We start from the raw sequence: 20,333 nt of genomic DNA, 5'->3' as shown, positions 1-20,333 counted from the left end.
TAGTTTTAAACCACTGAAAATAAAAAGACGATAGTTGTAACCATCACAGGTTAATTTAGCATGTTTGGCCAAATATTTTATGTCCGACATATAAAAATCCGTTGAACATGTAAGTTAATTAAGTGGTGATATAATTTTTATATATTAGATCTGGAATCAAAATAGTTTGAAAATGAATAAATGAAACGAGCAAATCTATTTAGTTGTTTACAGTTTAAGGTAAAGTCTGCGTTAGACATTGCCATTACATCCTGAAATTCATATACATTAAGTATCATATTTTACTTCCTTTCCAGCTGAAACAGTTACCGTTAACACATTCTAAACTCATTTAAACAAGTAATATTTCTTTTAAATTTCTCTCATTTGTATCTACCGTTATCACTATTTCTAAATTGTGTCTAGTTCAGTTCAATGTAGTTGTGGTATTCAACGGAACCATGAAAATCTCAGCCTTAGAATGTCTGAAGCCCTGTTTGAAATTCGTCCGCGGCTCAGGACCAATCAGATGGTGAGCGACTACTCCTGATGAATATTGATATTGTTTGCACCGTCCGCCAGGTGGCGGGAGAAAGGCGTGCTTAGAATTTCACCTCTCACCTTGTTGAACTTCATCATGGCTTATTTTTAAAATCATTACCCTTGGGTTCTATTCAATTAAACTTTAATGGAAAGAAATGTTATAGATTGTTAAGTATTTATTACAAACCTTTCTGTTGGTACTTGAAGGGAAATAGTTATTTGACGGTGAAATGGTAATTTCTTGCGTTTGGGTAAACACTCACAAATCCCATGTTGTATTTTTCTACGGTTGTTGTTTTGTGACAACTAAATAATCCTGGCTTAAAATATATTGATTTAATTCAGTCGTGTTAAAAAAAACAATTTAAAAATTGTTTTCTTTTTTTATAACATTTTGTCCAACTATTAGGTTTACTTGTTTTTACAAGATCTATTAGCAAAAGTAGTATTGCTGTAGTCTCAAATTACTGTCTTCACTGTAAGGCCTAATTTCTTTCGTCCTTCGGGGTGAGAAAGGTTATAGGCAAGTAAAATGTTGAGAAATAAGCTAACAAACTAATTGTGTACAATGGCGTACAAAAGTATTTTTTAACGAGTATATTTTACTGAATAGTTTTTTCTTCTCAATAAGGAACAAGAATTAAAATCTGTTTCCGAATTTAACTTTTTACTGGTCATTTTCTCACATGTTGGCTGTATAATACTAAAAGGCTTTTTCATAATGTATTATTATTAGTCTAGTCTTGTTTGCGTTATATTTGAATATTTCATCACATATTGTACCGTAATTTATTTACTGAAATCAAACAGTTTTACTCAAAATACTTAGTTAGGCACCTTCACAAATAACATATATTCTCTTTACTTCTTTCCAAAAAATCCAGAAAAATCATTTCCAATTAGATTATTAAATTACAAATAAATATAATATGATCTTAACTTATACCAAACCTTGTATTCAGTAACGGATGAGAGAAGATTTGCAGCTATTTAAATAATTAAAGATTCATGAAGACGAAATTCCGAATTTAAATAAACCTGCTTTAATATACGATTTGAATGGTGTTCATTAATTACCTAATCATATTTAACTTGTAATTTTTAAAAACGTTTGTTTTAGTTCATATAATTTTAAAATAAGGATAAAATACAAATCAATCTGTTAGTTTATTATTTAAGATAGGAATTCTTATACGATATAAATCAAGCTTAGTAACAATAGCAGTCAAGCCATCCTAAAACTTATGTGCAAAAAACGCAAATGTTATACAAATTAATAATGGATGTCGTTTACTTTGTGTAAATTTAAACAAATCAGATAGTTAATGATACTCATATAAGTACTTTTTTATTAACTTGTAATTTATGCATACTATCTGTTTGTGTATTTTTAATATTTATAAATACGGTACTAGAAACGTTCTAGAGAAATATTTACAACCACTCAACGAAATTCGAGAAGAGGACGAAATCGGCATTTAAATCTGCTACTTGAGCCCTGAAGCGATGTTTTCCCATTTATCATTTGCTGAGCGAGCACCAGAATATCATATACGATTTTCGCTATAGTATTCCTTTTATTTAGCCAATATTGAAACTAAACTGTTTAGTGAATATTTTAACCAGGCTAGTGATTCCATTCAATTTGTAGCTTAAACATACTTTTGTGCTGTCTTAGGATTGTAAATTATCAACAATATTATGTTTACGAGTGGAAATTTTGTTTTAAAATTGGGTTTTACGCAGCATATTGACCATGACTTGATATTGATCAAGGTAATTCTTATTTATTATTAACTAATAATAAATGGGCGAGAACTTTGTGAGGTTATATAAATCATAAAAATGATCTGGCGTTCTTTTGTCGATCAAATTGAGCCACGCACAAAACAAACTTTTTCTGAATGTTATTTCGTATTCTTAAACTCTTTTGTTCATTCTTTGAATCACGATACATTCCGTTCATCTTGCAGTTGAAATATACAGGAAATGTCCGAGGATATTATCATGCTACTCGATTCTCAATGGTAGTTTTGCTTATTATACAGTAAGTGATAATGCCAACGAATTTTAAATTGAACTAACTTACCCATAAATTTATTGAGTCTAGGAAAAGAGCTTGTGATACCTAAAACTAGTTACGTGTTTGTAAAAATCAATTACTTTCGCAGTTTGTTATGCATACTCTACTAATACTGTAGGAAACAGTTTCTACGCATTTCATTTTAAATTTAAACCCAAACAATGTATATGGTTTACGTTTGTATTGCCACCAAAATACTTGTTACAATTTCCAGCCATAGGGAGTATATTATTGTTATATTTCAATTACCTATCCAATCATTCCTTGCTAATGATAAATTCTCTAAAACTTGCTTACTTTATAAACAAATCCAGATTCCAAAATGTCTTAAAATGATGTATATATTGCCTATACACTTTCATTACAAAAAGCCCTTAACGATAGGCCTGCATAAAAGTAATTAGAATCTACATCAAAGGTACTCCAAACTAAGAAATCTTATTGTCTTAGCCTTTACAACTAGCAAGTAGGCCTATCCCTAAACATTGTAATACACAGAGCTACGTCAAGAAAGATTTCCATGTAAATACGCAGTAATACACGTATTTCAAAAAGAAATCTAGTGTGTTGTCAAGCAAAGTTTATTCACCGAAATGGAAGGGAGAGGACGATGTAAATCCTTCGGAAGATACGTTTCTAACTTTCAACTTTTTCCTGCGATGGGAAAACTTGTACGTTGCCTTAAGCTTCTTTGCATGCAGAATAAGACCTCTGAATTTTCAAATATCAACCCAGAAGGTAAATACTACATACAACTTCCATGCAGCAGAACACAATTATTTGTGTATTTTAATTGCCAGCTTAAGCCTTTCTATGATAAACATGTTTCCTAATACTAGTTACTAATACATTAATACTAGTTTATAAATTTTTGCTCAGGAATGGTTAGCTGGATGCAAATAATGCATTGATTTACAAACCTAATTGACCATTACACTGATTTCACGGCGGCAATTACATTCGGTTAACAAATTAAATTTTAAAAACAATAACTAAGCTTCCGTCGAAGTCGTTACTGTGACGACCAATGCCACTGGGATCAGTTCAATCAAATTATTTCATTATTGATTTCACGCAATGATTTTGATTCCCGTACCATCATCACTATTGGTTCCAATTTGTTGCCGATGAAAGTTAAGTAGTAGGCTTTAGAATAATGAAGTATAAACTCATTCGGTTGTTTTAATTTTGCTAACTTGTAATTAATAAAAGTAATCATCATTTAGGCAGATCATCTATGCGAATAACAGTTGCTGTAGTTGCTCTATATGATAATGATATAATGTCGTGCTATGATTTGATTATAGTGTACTATTTGTTACGTTTCCACAGTTATTTCATTTCGTTTTATTTATAACTATTGTGTTGAAATTAAGGATTGCATGTCGCACAAAAAACACAACAGTTATAACCAGAGGATATAATTATTACTATCAAATCAAAGTTATGGATAATGTAAAATTTCCGGTCGAATCTCTTTGTTTTCATAGGGCCTACACTTTTAAACAATGCCTATAGTTTTACCTATGTCCCATTTCATTTGCCAAACTAGTTTGAAAAATAAACAGTTAAACGTGTTAAATATCTTCGCAACAAAGCATCCTCAGCCGATAATCTCTATACTTATCTTACAAAGATTTACAGCTTGCAAGAAAAGTTAAGTGAGCTAAGCTTGATAACTGACTAAATTAGCCAAGTTCCGAAAAGTGTTAAGTTTATTGATGAGGTGGAGGCATTTGCATAAAGTATGTAGCCGGAAGATGTGTTGGCAAAGTTTGAATCCACTTTCGGCCAAGAACTTTTATAAAGTAAGTTTAAGAGTTATTGTAGTTCCTTTAATCTACCAGGGCAAAGATTGTACAAAACCATTAGCTTATCATCTGCAGTTCCATAGCAGCTTGTACATATTCTACTCAAAACATATCATAGTACTAATTTAAATAAAATATAAGATTTTGTGCACCATAACCCTGGGTCACACATTCACACTATCACATTCCTATTATTAGTCTTATTTCTTCTACCTACCTGAATTAATTGTTATGTTTGTAGGCCTATACAGCTATTGCCTTATATAATCAGTTGATATAACAGTTTAAATAACTTTCTATATACTTATAAATATGAAATCGACGAGAATGTATTCTCATTAAGCTAGTGGTGCTATATCTTAAAATTACCACTTTTTCAATTCAAGCCTGACTAACTTCATGTTAAATTAAACTGCGAATACGAAAAAATAAAATTCTTTAAATTAATAACTTGACTCCTCCCAAGCTCCCCTCGCATATTATAGATTACAAAATAATGCCCGATACTTATGTTGTTGTTCACAATTACAGAATTTAGTTTAAATCGCTCAACATTGAGTAAAGATTACTCTTCTAATTCTACAAGTTATCCCTTTAAGTGTTCTTGTTGAGTAGCGTGTTCGGTAGAATACCTAATTGTATAAACTTTACACCTCTGCATGTTGTTCAAATGAATTATTAATTCGTTCCAAGTGTTTATTCTGTGCCAAGTACACACATGTGCATAATATTTTACTATTCATTTCTGATTACCACACTGTTACTAGGTGTTCCAATCTTGCATTTAAGTTCAAGTATCTGTAGATTTACTAATAAATAATACGAGGTACATATAATTGTACATAATTATAAATCGCGTTAATTAGAGGAGGCTATTGTTAGTCCTTTTTGTTTAAATGTAATTTAATTTTTTTGTGAGGAGTTAGCTGGTCTAGTGGTAGAGCCCGGGGCTTTATGTTTACAGGTCCCAGGCTGAAATCCGATTAATCACCAATGCCACGACCCTCTAGTACTAGCCATTAACAGCCTAGAGTAATGAGTAAAAGAGTTTCAGGTTGAACTAGAGTCCAGGGATGTAAAGGTGGAACATAAAAAAATGTTATTTTAAAATGCTACAAAAGCTTATAATTTGAAGTGGTAAGAAATAATAAATAGCACAACTTTATGCTGTAAATACAAGATTATGATGATTAATAATTATGAGGCAAGGACGTGTGTAATACAGTAAATAAAAGTGATTGAAAGGGTCCGTGGCGGTAGAATATCGTATGTAGCTCTAACACTCTAGCCAAAAAAACTTGTACCATTTCAAACTGTATGGTTTTGATTTTAAAATAAAGTAGTGACTTTGACTTTACCCATTTGTTCAGATTGATTAAAGTCCCTATTTTGAGGGCTTCTTGCTGGTCATGTGTAGAGTTGATCGAAAAAAATACTCTTGAGATCGGGTTTACTAATGGTCTATTGGTTTAAAGCTCTTGAGTTTCGCCCTCGGTACCAATCCCGCCAACCACTAGTATTTTTTTACAGATTTACTATAAAACTTGAGCCCGGTTGTTCGGAACACTTCGAAGTCGTTGCCTGTCTATAAAATAACAAATAAACGGCTCATAAATGAGAGAAATCTTTGTTGTGTTCTCTATTTAATTCAATGCCCCGCGACGAGTTGCCGCCACTGCAGTTGCCGGCGGTTGCCGACTAGCAGTTGCGCGAGGAGACACTGCTCGGCCACTGTGTAGTGGCGGGCAACTGCAGTGGCTGCGTGTGAAAGGTCTCATTTAAAATAATGTTAAAGCTGTGGCGGGCAACCAGTGGCAGTCACCGGTGGCGGCCACCAGTGGCCTCGTGTGAAAGGGCCCTAAAACACTACTTATTTTTGTGTTACAATCTATGATATTTTATCATTGAAGCCAACCACTGGATCCACGCCCAAACTAGACTAGGACTAAAGCGGGTCCGGTATGAAAGTAATCTCACAAACAAATGCAAATAAAACAAAAGTTTGAAAAACAATATGAATGAATCATGAGAAATTTGAAAGAAAATATTTTGTAGAGAAAGCCAAGAAAATTATTCACATAATGTAAGCGATGAAAGTTGGTGAATGTGAAGACAAACTGTGCGATTGTTTACAGTTTGGTGAATAATTCATTAACGGAAATTAATCTCTGTTATGAAATTCATAAGGTAAACTTTCTTCAAGATGGTATGTCATGTTCGATAATGTAAACACTGATATTTATGAAGTGATTCTATTACAGAAAGTTTTCTCCACAAAATGTTCCGCAGTACTTGTAAAAGCTTAGAGGACCTAGAATGTCTTGAGCTATTTGAATAAATCGTCTTATGTAGCTGCAATGAGAAGGGTCCTAGGAAATGTATGTTTTAGTCATGCATATTCAAAATGCTTAGTATATTTTGGAACTGAATTGAACGATAAATAATTTACTCTCATAAATAGTATGGTTAATGTACTGTATTGCTGTCATAGCTTGGATTGGAACATAAGCTATAAATTATTCCTAGTGTTCTCACAAAAATCTTAACATGCCAAATAAATGTTAATAGTTATGTAAGTTTTTATTATTTAAAAATTTTGTAATATATTTTTTTATTTTAATCTTGTAGAAAGTAAAAAATATATTTATAATATAAATTAATTTGTTGTGCAATAACTCTAAAATCAATTCAATTGCAATCAAAGATCATACCAAATCAATCACAGTACAAGGTATGTACAATCTTGCTAGAACTTGCAATTAAATGATGATTCTTATTTTAGAACTTATCTATATAATAAATTAGAGCACAACATTCACCTGTTCCTACTTTACACTTCCGTACAATATTTGCACACACATAAAAAACTTCACTTATTTTAGGTGTGTACAATTTTTACATTTTTTACCTTATTTCAAAAGAAGTAGGTTATGTGTATTTTTTTTGTAGTTTTTAAAAATATTTTTCCTATGAATTAGGTTAAATCAATTGTCTTAAGAAATGGCGAAACCAGACAAATGTATATATATATTAAGGGTGTGAGCATGTATCATATGACTATGATACAGAATTTAGATTGTATGTCCACTGTACAACTAACAGTCGTCCTGGCTGGAAAGCTGAAATGGATTTAATGCGTTGCTTCTGTTAGCAGAAACATCCTCATGTGATTTTTGAGGCGAGGACGAAACCTAACAAAGGATGTGCTAACTCTGGGATGATGGAATACTCGAGACGCCAAAAACTCATGACATCCTTCGTCGGCGTGTCGACGTCCCAGGAGGAAACGAGGTACCGGCGTGACGTCAGTGAAGCGACCAAGTACATAGAAACTGCTGTGGTCATCGACAAGGCTATGGTGAGTACAGACCTGTCTTTATAGAATACTATTTCAGCCAATTTTACCAAATATTACAGCCACGGGGATCATGCAAGGTTAAAAGAGGACCTTTTTAAAAATAGATTTTAATGGAAACGCTGTTTAAGAGCAACCCCCCCCCCTCCTCCCCAGAATTTGAATAATCCCTTGACATAAACACTTGATATAATGTTATATCAGTTCTATTGACAACTATTGTTGTAAATAACACACTATTTAATTTTCGTTGGTTTGATTAATTCAAAATGTTCGCTTAAGGTAAATTTATTGTGATATTAGCAGTCATTAGAATTTCATAAGGGAAGTATAAGACATTTTTAAGGCCAGAAGAATACAGCCCTGGCTAAATTATTCAAATCATTCCTTACAACGCACCAATGACCTTTAAGGAAGTGGAGTTTTAAATAATTTTGTTACAATCCTTCCTGTAGTACACAAGATGTATTTACAAAATAGTAATAGTATTGACACTTTTATATGAGTATCGACATAATAATAAACAAACACCCTATCTTCAAATTGATGTTAGTTTTGGAAATGTTTTGTAGTATCAAGTATTTAATAATTTATTTGTCTACGAAAATGTTAAATCGTCTAAATCTCTTTAAGTCTTACACATAACCGTAACATACAGCTTGATCATCAGTAAACGAACAGCTTTACATAATAAGTCAGCAAAGCGAAAAAAAAATATTTAAAATGTTTGCGAAATACTTTCTAGAGAATGCATGCCACCCAATCGTTACGTACCTGCAAGTTGGCCATGAAAAAGAGGTTTTAGAGCAATGGACTAACGAATAGGTTCAAATAACTGTGCAAGAGTCAATAGTAAGTCAAATGTTACTTACTTGCTTCAAAGAATTAAAATTGGCTTCATTGCCGTTTAAATAAAACCATAGACAAATAGTGTTTAATTCTGTTTCTCTATGATAAAACTATCATCAGCAACGACGCGACGTTGAGATTTTATCCGCTTCACTTAAAAAAGAAATAGAATGTAGCAGGGCATAAATACAAACCCTTTTTATAATATAATTGAACACCTCTATAAACTATAGCTAACTATAACCAACGAATTCGTGTTTGCCTTCTTCTTGTCTTTGTGTATGATATACATAAAATCTAAGACTATCTTGACTCATAACGAATACACTGTCTCTGAAACCGTATGTAAAACTTATCTTTGGAAATAAAACAACTATCTTTGATCAAAGCACATACGTCGTCTAAAGATGAACAAATGTCTCTGTTCAAAAACCAATATGTCTTTCTGGAAACTAATGCTATGGAGTTTTATTCCATCTGTCTTTTACATATTACATTTTTAATAACACATTATATGCTAAGATTTGTTTAGGTTTTTATAAGTTAAAAAGTAGTCATAAGGCCTTTGAAGGTGGATTGATATTTTTACGAGATAAAACAGAATCCAATATTTATTTCAAATATAACCTTAAATTATCCACAAGAAAAAGTGGTGATTAGTTTATATCATTGATGACGGAATCCACGAAAGTGTGTGCATAATTTTTATGTCAAACCTTACATTTAGGCATACTTTAGAATCAGCTTTATTTAAAGTGGAATAACTTAACTCTAAGCCGTAGAGTAAGACCTTGTATAAGGCAGTGTGAGGTTTCAGCATATATTTCTAATACCCGCGTAATTATGAATTGGTTTTGAAAATCCTTCTTTATTGAGGTGAACTTAGGACCTTTCTTACAGTTAACCTCTTGGTTTTCAATGTTTTGAGGAGTCAATGTTTCAGATTTGACGCTACTCTAGTCATGATTCAAATTAAGCTGTATACAAATTCAACAATTTTTTTACATTAATTTTAAACAAACTAAAGTACTTAGATTCCCATAGAACATTCCAAATATTCCCTCCAAAACACAAGGTATTTTTAAACCAAGCGAACAACTACCTTATTAATTGTCTCCTTCAATTTAGATACAATTCCAGCCTGATTACATGGATCACATTTGATGGCTAAATTACACAGGTGTAGACACAATTTGTACCAGTTCCAAGCAATCAGTACGTTGAGATTTAATATCAGCTTCAAAGGCTGCCTCGCTCTCAATCAGGAGAACTACAAGGAAGCATCTTGGGCCCTCCCTTGTTTCCGAAGATACACTGAGTATGTTATGCGGCTGATTACTTACAACTATGTAATTCATGGTAAATCAATGCATATCGACCGTTACTATGTGGTGTGTATAGTAATTAAAAATAATAATAATATTATAAATAACTCACTAAATTTGTTATGCAAGATGGACTCTACTTATCTATATACTTATTTAATACGCAAGCAGGTTTTTTGTGACAATTACTCCTCCGAAACTACTGAACCGATTGAAATGTTTTTGGTGTCATTGGAAAGAGCGTAACGTGAAGTTGTGTAGGAAACTTTCTTTTTATGGAAATAATTAGAGATTGAGGCCCTGGTGCCCTTTAAAGTTTCATATTTCTCCATAAGATTAACAGGGGAAACAAAAATTGTTATTAAACTCCAGCTGTTGTCAGAAATTAAAAGTGAGAATAAGAATATATATTTATTGTAAACAGTCAATAAGATTGCTAATTTAACAGTTTGCTACAAACATTTACTGATTTGGTTGAAATGAAATATTTACTATTTGAATTTGGGTTGGCGTAAATATTGCAATGGAAAAAAGCTAAACAGCCTTGATAAATTGATATAATCTGTTATGTACATCTTGAGTACTTCCAAACCTTTGAGTCGAATCACTTAAAGTCATCAGAAACTATGGCTGTTATTCGTTTAAAATAACACCTGTAATACTTAGCAATTGCTCGAATTCGAGCAACAGGGACACCGATAATAAAATATAAATCGTAAATATTTAGCAAAAATTACATAGATTAAGTGGGCAGTTATACCACGTTTTACACAGTGGATAGTAAACTGTGCTCTTCCTTAAAGTCAACCAGTTCAATATATTTGGACAAACAGCTTCACATAGTATACGTAAAGGCAATTTAAGAAGTACGGTTACTAAGAAGCATCTAAATTATTTACGAAGGTATTGCAGATATTTTTAACCATGTTTGGTAAAAACTACACTTCCACTCCACTCAGTCTTGCCTAACCGCTACATTTTCCCTGCAATGAAATGAATGCTACATTTTTTTCATTCAAGTAATCTAGCTTTCATACTGTAAAAGTTGCTAGATTGCATGAAATATAAATTTTGAAAAATCTATATCGCTAATGAAGTTTTACTTTAAGTATAAGAATTATAACTGCAATTTTAAGATATGTATATTACTTTGAAGATGCATTTCAGGAAGGTAGGATGTGTTAATGTAACTTGTTTGGGATATAATACTTATAGTACTTTAATTTCCTTTCGTTATACCAACTAGTAACAACTTAGCAACGTTTGACTCAATATCGTAATCTCAAACGTAACACATTCATAACAATCATTTGTAAGTTTAAAAAGTTACAAGCTATATCACAACGTCAACAACCCTAGTGAAACTTTATTTATAAACATTATGTGGAACGAAATGACGTTGCCAGTCAAGCAAAGACTGAGTGTGAGACAATATCAGCAAACTTCAAAGCACCGCTACTCCTCTCATGCTGGGAGCTTTTGTTCCTTTATCAGAGCTATAACACACCATATTGTGTGAGTATGGTGCATATTGTGCGGGAATGGTGTACAATGTTCACGCAGAGATGATCACCTTTCTAGACTGGTTCTAATTTGAAATCATATGATAGAAATGGAACAATATGTAATAAGGGGTTGTGTTTTATAACTATTGCTTTGATTTCCTCGGTTCTTCAATATCTTAAGTAATTATTAGGACTAGAGAAATTAAGAATTAATATAGCTACGTATACATAGTTTGGCAATTTGAGGAAGTATCAACAGAATAAACTAAAAAAACAATAATTGGATACCTAAAACTAGGTGTGTAGATCAGGGGTTTTTTATGCCAGTAAGTGACTTTTGAGATCAATTTATATCATTTTTATCAGGCTTTCAATGGTATTTCTACAGCCACAATTATAAACGTGTTAGGGAATATTTCTCACTGATGATAAACTAACTATGCAATAATCTTGCTTATCCATACGCCTTCATGAACTTGGAAATTTTAATTTGTTGTGCTGTTAAAAAATAATGCTTAGCAAACTTTACTTTGAACATGCATTTTTATGGCAGAGTATAAATATACACTAAGTCTATTTAAAGCCTGTTGACCAATTGCCTGGTTAGATGAGTTGTTGAAGTGCTCACCTTATAATCTTAAGATGTTTGTTCGATTCCTAGCGTTTTTAATTTCATGTCACAGACGCAATTTGTCATTGCGTTATCAATTAATTTTGCTATATAACCTAAGGTAACCGTTAGAACATTGCAAATCCATTGTTTAGACCTTTCCGTTAAAAACTCATAACGAATTCCTATTAAATAGATACGTACACACATTTAAAGCATGCTCATGCGTGTTTTCATACCTCTGAAGAAAACCTCACCTTTAAGACCGGTATGAATTGCATCAGCCCTGTAAGTTAACATTATAGGAATTTGGGAACGAGCTTCGCTTTTCATCCAAATATTTCAATGTAATCTCCTCTTACTAAAGTTTAAAATAAGATATATTATTTTAAAATTACCGTGCTACTAAGTAAAGAACCCCAATAAATTCAACATGGCAACAATACACTTAGTTAGCTGTTTAAATAATCGAATTGTTTAATGCAGTGGCACGAAAACATCGGCACAACCTCTGAATATTACACTGCTGTGCTCAAAAGTGCACACTCTTTATTCTAATCCATTCTCACAACCACAGACAAAGCCCATGCTTTCAGCGGCTAAGTATGCTAGCCGGCAACAAAAGGGCAATTCAGATTTCACGTAGCCACTCCACCCTTTTACTTCAATTGTTTAACCACATTTATATACAGACCAATTCACTGTCTGTACTAGGATGGTCCTCTAAACAAAAAATGATAAATACCAAAACAATTGTGGTAAGAGGAATGAGTCCAATTCATACTTCAAATAATCGTTTTGTTTCTTTACATGAAATGATTTTGAGGGACATGGGGATGAGTGCAAAAAAATACACCAGTTCATGTTTTACAATATTTTTCTTAGTAGATTGTTTATATATATATATATATATATATATATATATATATGGTTATCCAAGTAAAATACAGTACTTTATGATCAATTAAATTTAAAATTATATCTTAAGTATGCGCTTTAAACATCCACGTTTACGATTTTATTTGAAATTCAGTTACATTACGACCTAATTATCTGTTATATCTAAAGCTAAACATTTAAACTTAGGACTTACAAGACCTTTTCCATTAGTCACTACACTATTATATTATATATTATATATAATAACTGCAATACCTATAAATATATTTATAGTACTTAGAATTACTAAAACTTTACATTGAAAAAAAAGATTACGTTTGCAGCTCAAAGAATGTCCATATTGTACATGGGGTGTGTATTCTTACTTGTATGTAAGAATATAGGCCTACAATTTAAATTATAAGTAATGTTTCCAACGTAACCTAACATAACCAAACCCCAGAGACTTTATAACAATTCAACCCGAAAAACATAAAAGTAATGAATAAACTTAAAATGTCCCAACAAGTCATTTTTCAATGGAGCCTGGTAAAGTACTGACTTTTTCTTCTAATTTTACTCTAATACTTACTTCTAATACAAATTAATACCCATCTCAAATTCTAAAATATTTCAAAATCAAATGATTTTTTCTGTTAACCATCAAAATTGTACAAAATTGTATAATACTTTAAACTAAACATGATTGATTAATCAAAGTTATATATGAATACAAATATATGAATAACAATATATGAATAATAAGAAATATTCTGATAAAACTAAAACGATAGAAATGCATTCTTCCAATAATAAGCCAATACCCACGACAAAGCCAGTTGAATCGCTATATCTGCATCAAATTGGTTTTCAGTTCAACAATGCTCAGTTGTTGGCGAAAATCTCATTGTTAGTCTGAAAACCTAGTTTTCCTAGCAAAAATCCACAATTTTAAAAATATTGCCTAGTAAATACACTTAGTTAGCTGTTGGGTTTCTGTCCATGATTTCATTAAAATATGTACGACAAGATCTTTTTACCGTATTTGATTAAACTACAACCATTGACAGAACTTAACATGGACCTTTCTATTAGCAGGTACAGTACTTACTGAGAAAATCTAAAAATTGTTTGTGGAAAGTTAAAACGTATTGGTTTTTTTAACTATATAAAGGAACTAAATTGATTATGTTTTAACAAAATAATTCTTTTTGTGTGATTTTATAAAGGGTTGTGTATCTTTTCAGAAACTGTTGATTAGGTTACCGTAACGTGGTTACTCTCCACCAAATATTTGGAAAGCCTATTAAAATATCAGCTGAAGAACGTGATAAATTGAAGTCTATTACACGACTCCACGTAGGTGATGTTTCGTTGATATCATTGCTTAGAAATCACCTAATTCAACTAACGAATCATACACGAACAATTACAAACTGTGCAAACACGTATTACACTATGAGAAAAATTGGATTTTTTTAACTTAGTAATAATATAAAATATATGTTATACTGATAGATGTCTTAACATGTTCTTTTTTGCGAAAACAATAGTTAAAACACTCCAATTTCCTCATTACGTAGAACCAAGCAAGAAAACAATAGGTTGTACTTTACTAATCACATACCGAGTTATGAACAAAAGCATTCTCAACTCGTCTACTTACACTAGGTCTGATTGAAACCTAGACAATGTCTTTGAATTGGGTTTAAATTAAACCCAACCCTAAGAACACACCTGGTAATTGGTTCTGCTTTTAATTGCTTTCCTACTCATACAGGATATCCTTAACTGGAATAACTATATCGTTATCTTAACTAGGTATTGTTATTTCGTAAAGCGTAATGTAATTTTCTCGTATCGCGAATAAACGGTTGTGGTATTTAAGTAATCTATTTAATGTTCCTTTTGTATTATATTTAGTCAACGCGTATTTTGAATGCATACATCAGTGAGACATTCATTTATCAAAGAAAGAATAATTTTTCATCCAATATCTATCTAAATCAATTATAAGCGGTCGGTTTACCGTTTCTGTCTCTAATACGTGTTCAAAGGCACTACTTGTAAATGAAGGTTTTAAGTTCAAATCAAGATCATTAAACATTAAAATTGCTGGTTTTGCCAATATTCTGTGTGACTTGAACATTTCCATTATTTCAGCATTTGCAGAACAAAGCTCGGTTGTAGAATTTATTGAATGATCGTGTGTACAACAGCAGTTACTGGGTGCTAAATGATTCATTGATAACTCCCGCACAACTAGTGGCGTTTTGCCAACGTTGCAGGCCCGCCACCAGAAATGTATTTGTAGAAATATTTACATTGGTAAAAAGTGTTGGCACTCACATCGGCTGCAGTGGAAAATGAGACTGTTTCTCTTCGTAGTTTATGATACATGGGTGAGAATAATAGTCTAAAGTGGTTTGCTACAGAAAAACTAGTGCAACTGTAACAGTTGTTCTTTGGTTGTGTTTCTTAAAATTATGAATGAAATTGTGTTGGACTATTTTATTAGTTTAGCGGTTCCAAACTTTAGCCACATGGTCGCTGTTATTAAACACTAGCAGAGTAGCCGTCCTTCGTCAGGGGGTTAGCGTATGTATAAGGTGCTTAGTGCAGTTATACTCGAGTAAATATAGCAGCTATTGCTGAGTAAGAACCATGAGGAATTGTGAAATTGGTAGTCTAAAAGTATGGTTTCAAATTGCAAAGGAAATAGATTAAGCATAATTACCTCAAATTTGTAAAATATGTGCATAAAGTTCTTTTTATGGAAGAAAAACGTCTATATTTTAAGGCCTAATCCAGACACATGTAAGTACTTTCAAATAGTAGACAAAAAATATCGAAATCATTCCAATTATTTCATTTATACAGGGTGTTTCCAAATATATAAGATATAAAATAATTCTTAAAAATCACAAACAGACCGACAAACAGAAATCTAGGCATTTTAGACTCATACTTATATGGCATTTTATGTTTGTCTTAGCCCAAGGAACAAGTTCACAAAATATGTCCAGACAATTTGGTAACACCCTGTATAACTGTATGTAAATCTAATAATGTTCCAAGTTTTAATACGGATAAGTTGATTTATCAATAAAATAATTCGCTTGATGTTAATTTTGAAAACATGGAGACGTGGAAACATGGAGAGTCTAGATTAATACCAACAATGGCTATAGAGTCTAGCCCGTTTCCTTTCAATTTCCATAACCACATTAAAATAAATAAACGTACCACATGGTGTAGCTGAATAATATATTTCATTTGCTCAAGCCAACTTTGTGGTAGTAAATAAATAAAAATGTCTTTATTAAAGTTTTTCTTTTGTACACAAGCTTTTCAGAACAACTTAGTCACTATATAACAAACTATCCTATGCTAGTATTTGGCCTTTATCACTTAGGATATCCTTAAAAATGTCTTAAAAACAGCTCTCTAAGTTTTTTCTTTAAAGGAATTGTTAGATCCAATAATCTTCAGGCCGTTGGGTAGACAATGAGGGTCCAAAGTAAGAAAAACTCTTCCTCCCAAGCTCTAGGGAAACTGAAGGAATTTGGGCAATATTAGTAACTATTTTATCTATAGACGATTTTTTGGGAAAATATCACCAATTTGGCAGTTATGTTTGTTCTCATTGAGATGTCATATCAAATTTAAACACTGTGAGTGTTCGTATTGCACCCATAAAGACCAATCAACATTTACTTTTAAAATCCTCACCTCCTAACTTCAAAAGCCGAAGGGACAGAGCCTCGGTCAGTATCGAAGAATGAATAGTCCTAAACGGATCCTCGGTGTAGTAGTTATATTTTGTCAAATTAAAGCTCAGTCGGTTCAGTTGCTTTTACGTAATTGAGTAACACACAAACGGACATCATTAGATTACTATACGATAACTTTGGTATCACGTAATAAACAAGTTGTTTTGAAAGAAACAACAAAAACAAAAATACATTGGTGTAATTCAAGACACGGGATTTCGTTTCAACATTTTGCTAACGAATACACATTATGTAGTCCCGTAACAAAACTTTTCTCATTTTTTCATCCATTTCGTTTTTATTGGCTATTACATTTGGCGTGACTGCAGCTTTGACTATTGGATATTTTATCATCAGATTACAAAAACAGCTCCGCGATTACAGTGGCGATAAACATTTATAGGTTCAGCCGCACAAGCGATGTAAATGTTTTTATAGGGACAATGTCAACCACTTGAATGTTACTACTCATAATCACGCTATGGGAAATTTTTTGTAGATTAAAGCTTTTCATTTATGTTTTTATTTTCAGATTTTTATATTAGGTAGGCCTAACGTAAAAATAACTTTGTAGGACGTGGGTCAAATTTCACATTTCTTGCCTGAAATATACTCAACTAATTCCGTGCATGACTATTATTTGTGGAATTTAACACTTAAAACACAAATGTTTAGTCCTAAAACATCGACAACATATGTTAATACAGTAAAATAATAAAATATTGTTAAAACCCATACTGAAAAAAACATAGTTCGTTTTTTTTCATCACACTTTGTCACTTTGAATCAAACCCAGTCTAGAAAGGCAATCATCTCTGCGTGAACATTGTACACCATTCCCGCACAATATGCACCATACTCACACAATATGGTGTGTTATAGCTCTGATAAAGGAACAAAAGCTCCCAGCATGAGTGGAGTAGCGGTGCTTTGAAGTTTGCTGATATTGTCTCACACTCAGTCTTTGCTTGACTGGCAACGTCATTTCGTTCCACGTAAAGTACAGAAACAGTTCCAAATTGATGACGCGGTTTTGTAGTCAATACATCATAATAAAACTAGTTACCTTATACTATAGTACGACGTGTCATCGCCTATCTGAGATGGGAACGTCACTTATGAGTATTTTTCAAATGTTATAAATCAGAAAATCTGAATTTGAAAAAAATACCCAAATTATTTATTGACACAAATTAATTTGTCAGAATTAGCAGTGTTATTGGTACTACGTAACTTAAATACGTAATATGTCATCGGTAAAATAATTAAAATAAATTGGATTCATATTCTGTATTCCTCAATACTTGTATCTAACCGCTGGTTATTAAGATAATTGACTTTCGAACACAATAGTATTCTGTGAAACTTTGACATTTTTTGTTTCAAAGTATCTCTAGTATACGGACTTATGATTCATACTTTTTATCAGTGTAAACCAGCAACAAAAGGAAATGTATCTTATTTTAACTAATGAACTTCACGTTTAAAGTAACTCATTCTTATGTTAAGTATTTTATGAGTTTAAAAGCCAAAGTTGAAACGTTATTGATCGTAATTGATTGATGAATACATATTGTACGCATATTATAGCAGAAAAATATTTATAGATTACTCTGAGATAGATTTTAATGCACAACTTCTGACATACGTAAAATCGTATTTGGGTTTCCAATGAATAATATGATATAGCTGCATACATTTTTGGTCCTATTTCAATCTCTATATTGAATATTGCATACTGTGTAGTAGCCTGTTTCTTCATACCAAATGTACACTATAAACGATTTTCTTATTCTTTTCAATTCGAATGCGTGGTATTTTGAAACATTTAAGCAATGTACACAATATCTATAACAAGGTTTATGCAAAGCAGTTCTTATATGCAAGAACTGGGTCGTAATATGCAGGAGATGTTTCACAACAATCATTTTTCATAAATATTCTAATGGAATATTTATCTCATTTAATAACTTTGAATGCTCAACAAAAATATGAATAAATCGTTTTTGTCTGTCAATAAGTATCGTTTTGCAGCGTGAAGAATCTTTCTCAGTTAACGTGAAAGAGAGGTGTCATTACATTCAAATCATTTGGCTGCTGAAACTTCCATTAGTAACTGCTTTGAATCGACGTTTCCGGATATCTGTTACAAATGGCAGCCTTTTCTGATCTATTCTCTTTTTCAAGTTTCTGACTACCTGCTCGTATTTTTATACCAGTATGCTCTATTTTTAAAACTTGCTTCCAAGATATTTCGTCGAAGGTAATATAAAGGTATTTCTTTTCTAGAAATTATTTTGCTATCTGAAACGTTGCATTTTTGTAAAAATAAAACTATGTTAAAGGTTTAAATAAAAGACTTATATTTCAATCTTTCAAATCATCTTTCAATCTTTTTATTTCGAAACCTTTTGATTTAGTGAAATAAGTCGAAAATGCAAACACAGTAGGAAATATATTTCCCATGGTACCTGAATATATTCTTTTTACGTCAACAAGAATATAATCTAAAAATGTGGGAGGGAATGCAACAACTTTGTTCTTTGGACAAATAATTCCAACATTTACGTTCAAACCAATCACAATATTCACTATTGAGTTATCTGTAAAAGAAATAATTTTTATTTGTTTATTTATATGTATTTGATTTTTTTAGTTTGAGAAGCGGAACGGAAGTACGAGGTCTGAGGTGGTACATGACGCAATCCAAGTAGCCAACATTGCCGATCTGGTGAGTCCACAACTCGTAAATAAAACTAATGAGTCCAAAAATCAAATTTTGCATTATTCATTTATAGTAAGCACTTCAATGTACAAAAATATGAGAAGCACGTCTTGTTTTAATTTTGAACTTGTATGTTAAAAGCTTTTAGAATTTGGGCTAATATTATAACATTAATCTTTTCATGTGCTTTATGAAGATAAACTGTTTTACCAAAGAGTCCGTGCTTAGCCTAATTTAGGTAATGTAAAGATAAATTCTAGTACTAACTCTGAATTTATAAATACAGTAAGCTTTCAGTAACTCGAATCAAGCTCCAAGGAATCATTACAAAAAATATATACCTGGTTAATAACAATTTCTAAGACGTGGCGATTTTCTTTATTCAATTTCCAAGTCCTATGTGTTCAATTGAACTGCATATATGTCATTAATAATGTATTTGTATTCATTATATTTGTAGCTTACTATAGTTCGTAATGTAATTAAATTCACGCATATATTGCGTAGATTTGGTTGTATATTATGTGCACTACGGTTCATTACTACCTTCCTTTGTACAATATGATATTTAGGTATGCTGAACTTTTTATAGTATCAGTCAGAAGCAACGCTGTCAAGTATTTTTTAATCATCGCTTATCTTCAATGGGGCTATAGAATACATGGGTTTGGCTATAGCATGTATTCTATAGCCCCAGATCATAAAGGCATATAATTTAATATAAATGCGATACAAGGAGGATACTGACTTAAACTAAAAGGTTATATGTATCGATTACGCTACAAACTATTCCACCTATGATAAAAAAATATGCAAAAATATACCCAAAGTCTTATTGTATTCTGATTAACCAGAGAGAGAAAAGGCGGTTTAAAAAAATAATAAAACGTTAGCCC

General features: G+C 31.9%; 1 protein-coding gene across 13 annotated transcripts in view; it reads left to right on the top strand.

The window, feature by feature from the left end:
* The window catches only part of LOC129002646 (disintegrin and metalloproteinase domain-containing protein 11), a 718,527-nt gene that overhangs the window by 611,106 nt on the left and 87,088 nt on the right, over positions 1–20,333 (top strand). For 11 of the 13 annotated variants that reach the window (XM_054430614.1, XM_054430610.1, XM_054430615.1 and 8 more), the window contains 2 exons: positions 7,568–7,774; positions 19,369–19,443. In XM_054430614.1, coding sequence (XP_054286589.1) covers positions 7,568–7,774; positions 19,369–19,443 — 282 coding nt within the window. The remainder of the gene's footprint in view (positions 1–7,567; positions 7,775–19,368; positions 19,444–20,333) is intronic. The other 2 variants (XM_054430611.1, XM_054430608.1) reach the window with 1 other exon arrangement.

Source organism: Macrosteles quadrilineatus, unplaced genomic scaffold (genome assembly GCF_028750875.1).
Source record: "Macrosteles quadrilineatus isolate MER2022 unplaced genomic scaffold, UCM_ALF_1.0 Scaffold_9__3_contigs__length_116548681, whole genome shotgun sequence".
NCBI classification, from domain to species: domain Eukaryota; kingdom Metazoa; phylum Arthropoda; class Insecta; order Hemiptera; family Cicadellidae; genus Macrosteles; species Macrosteles quadrilineatus.
This window is presented reverse-complemented; position numbering and strand designations above follow the sequence as displayed.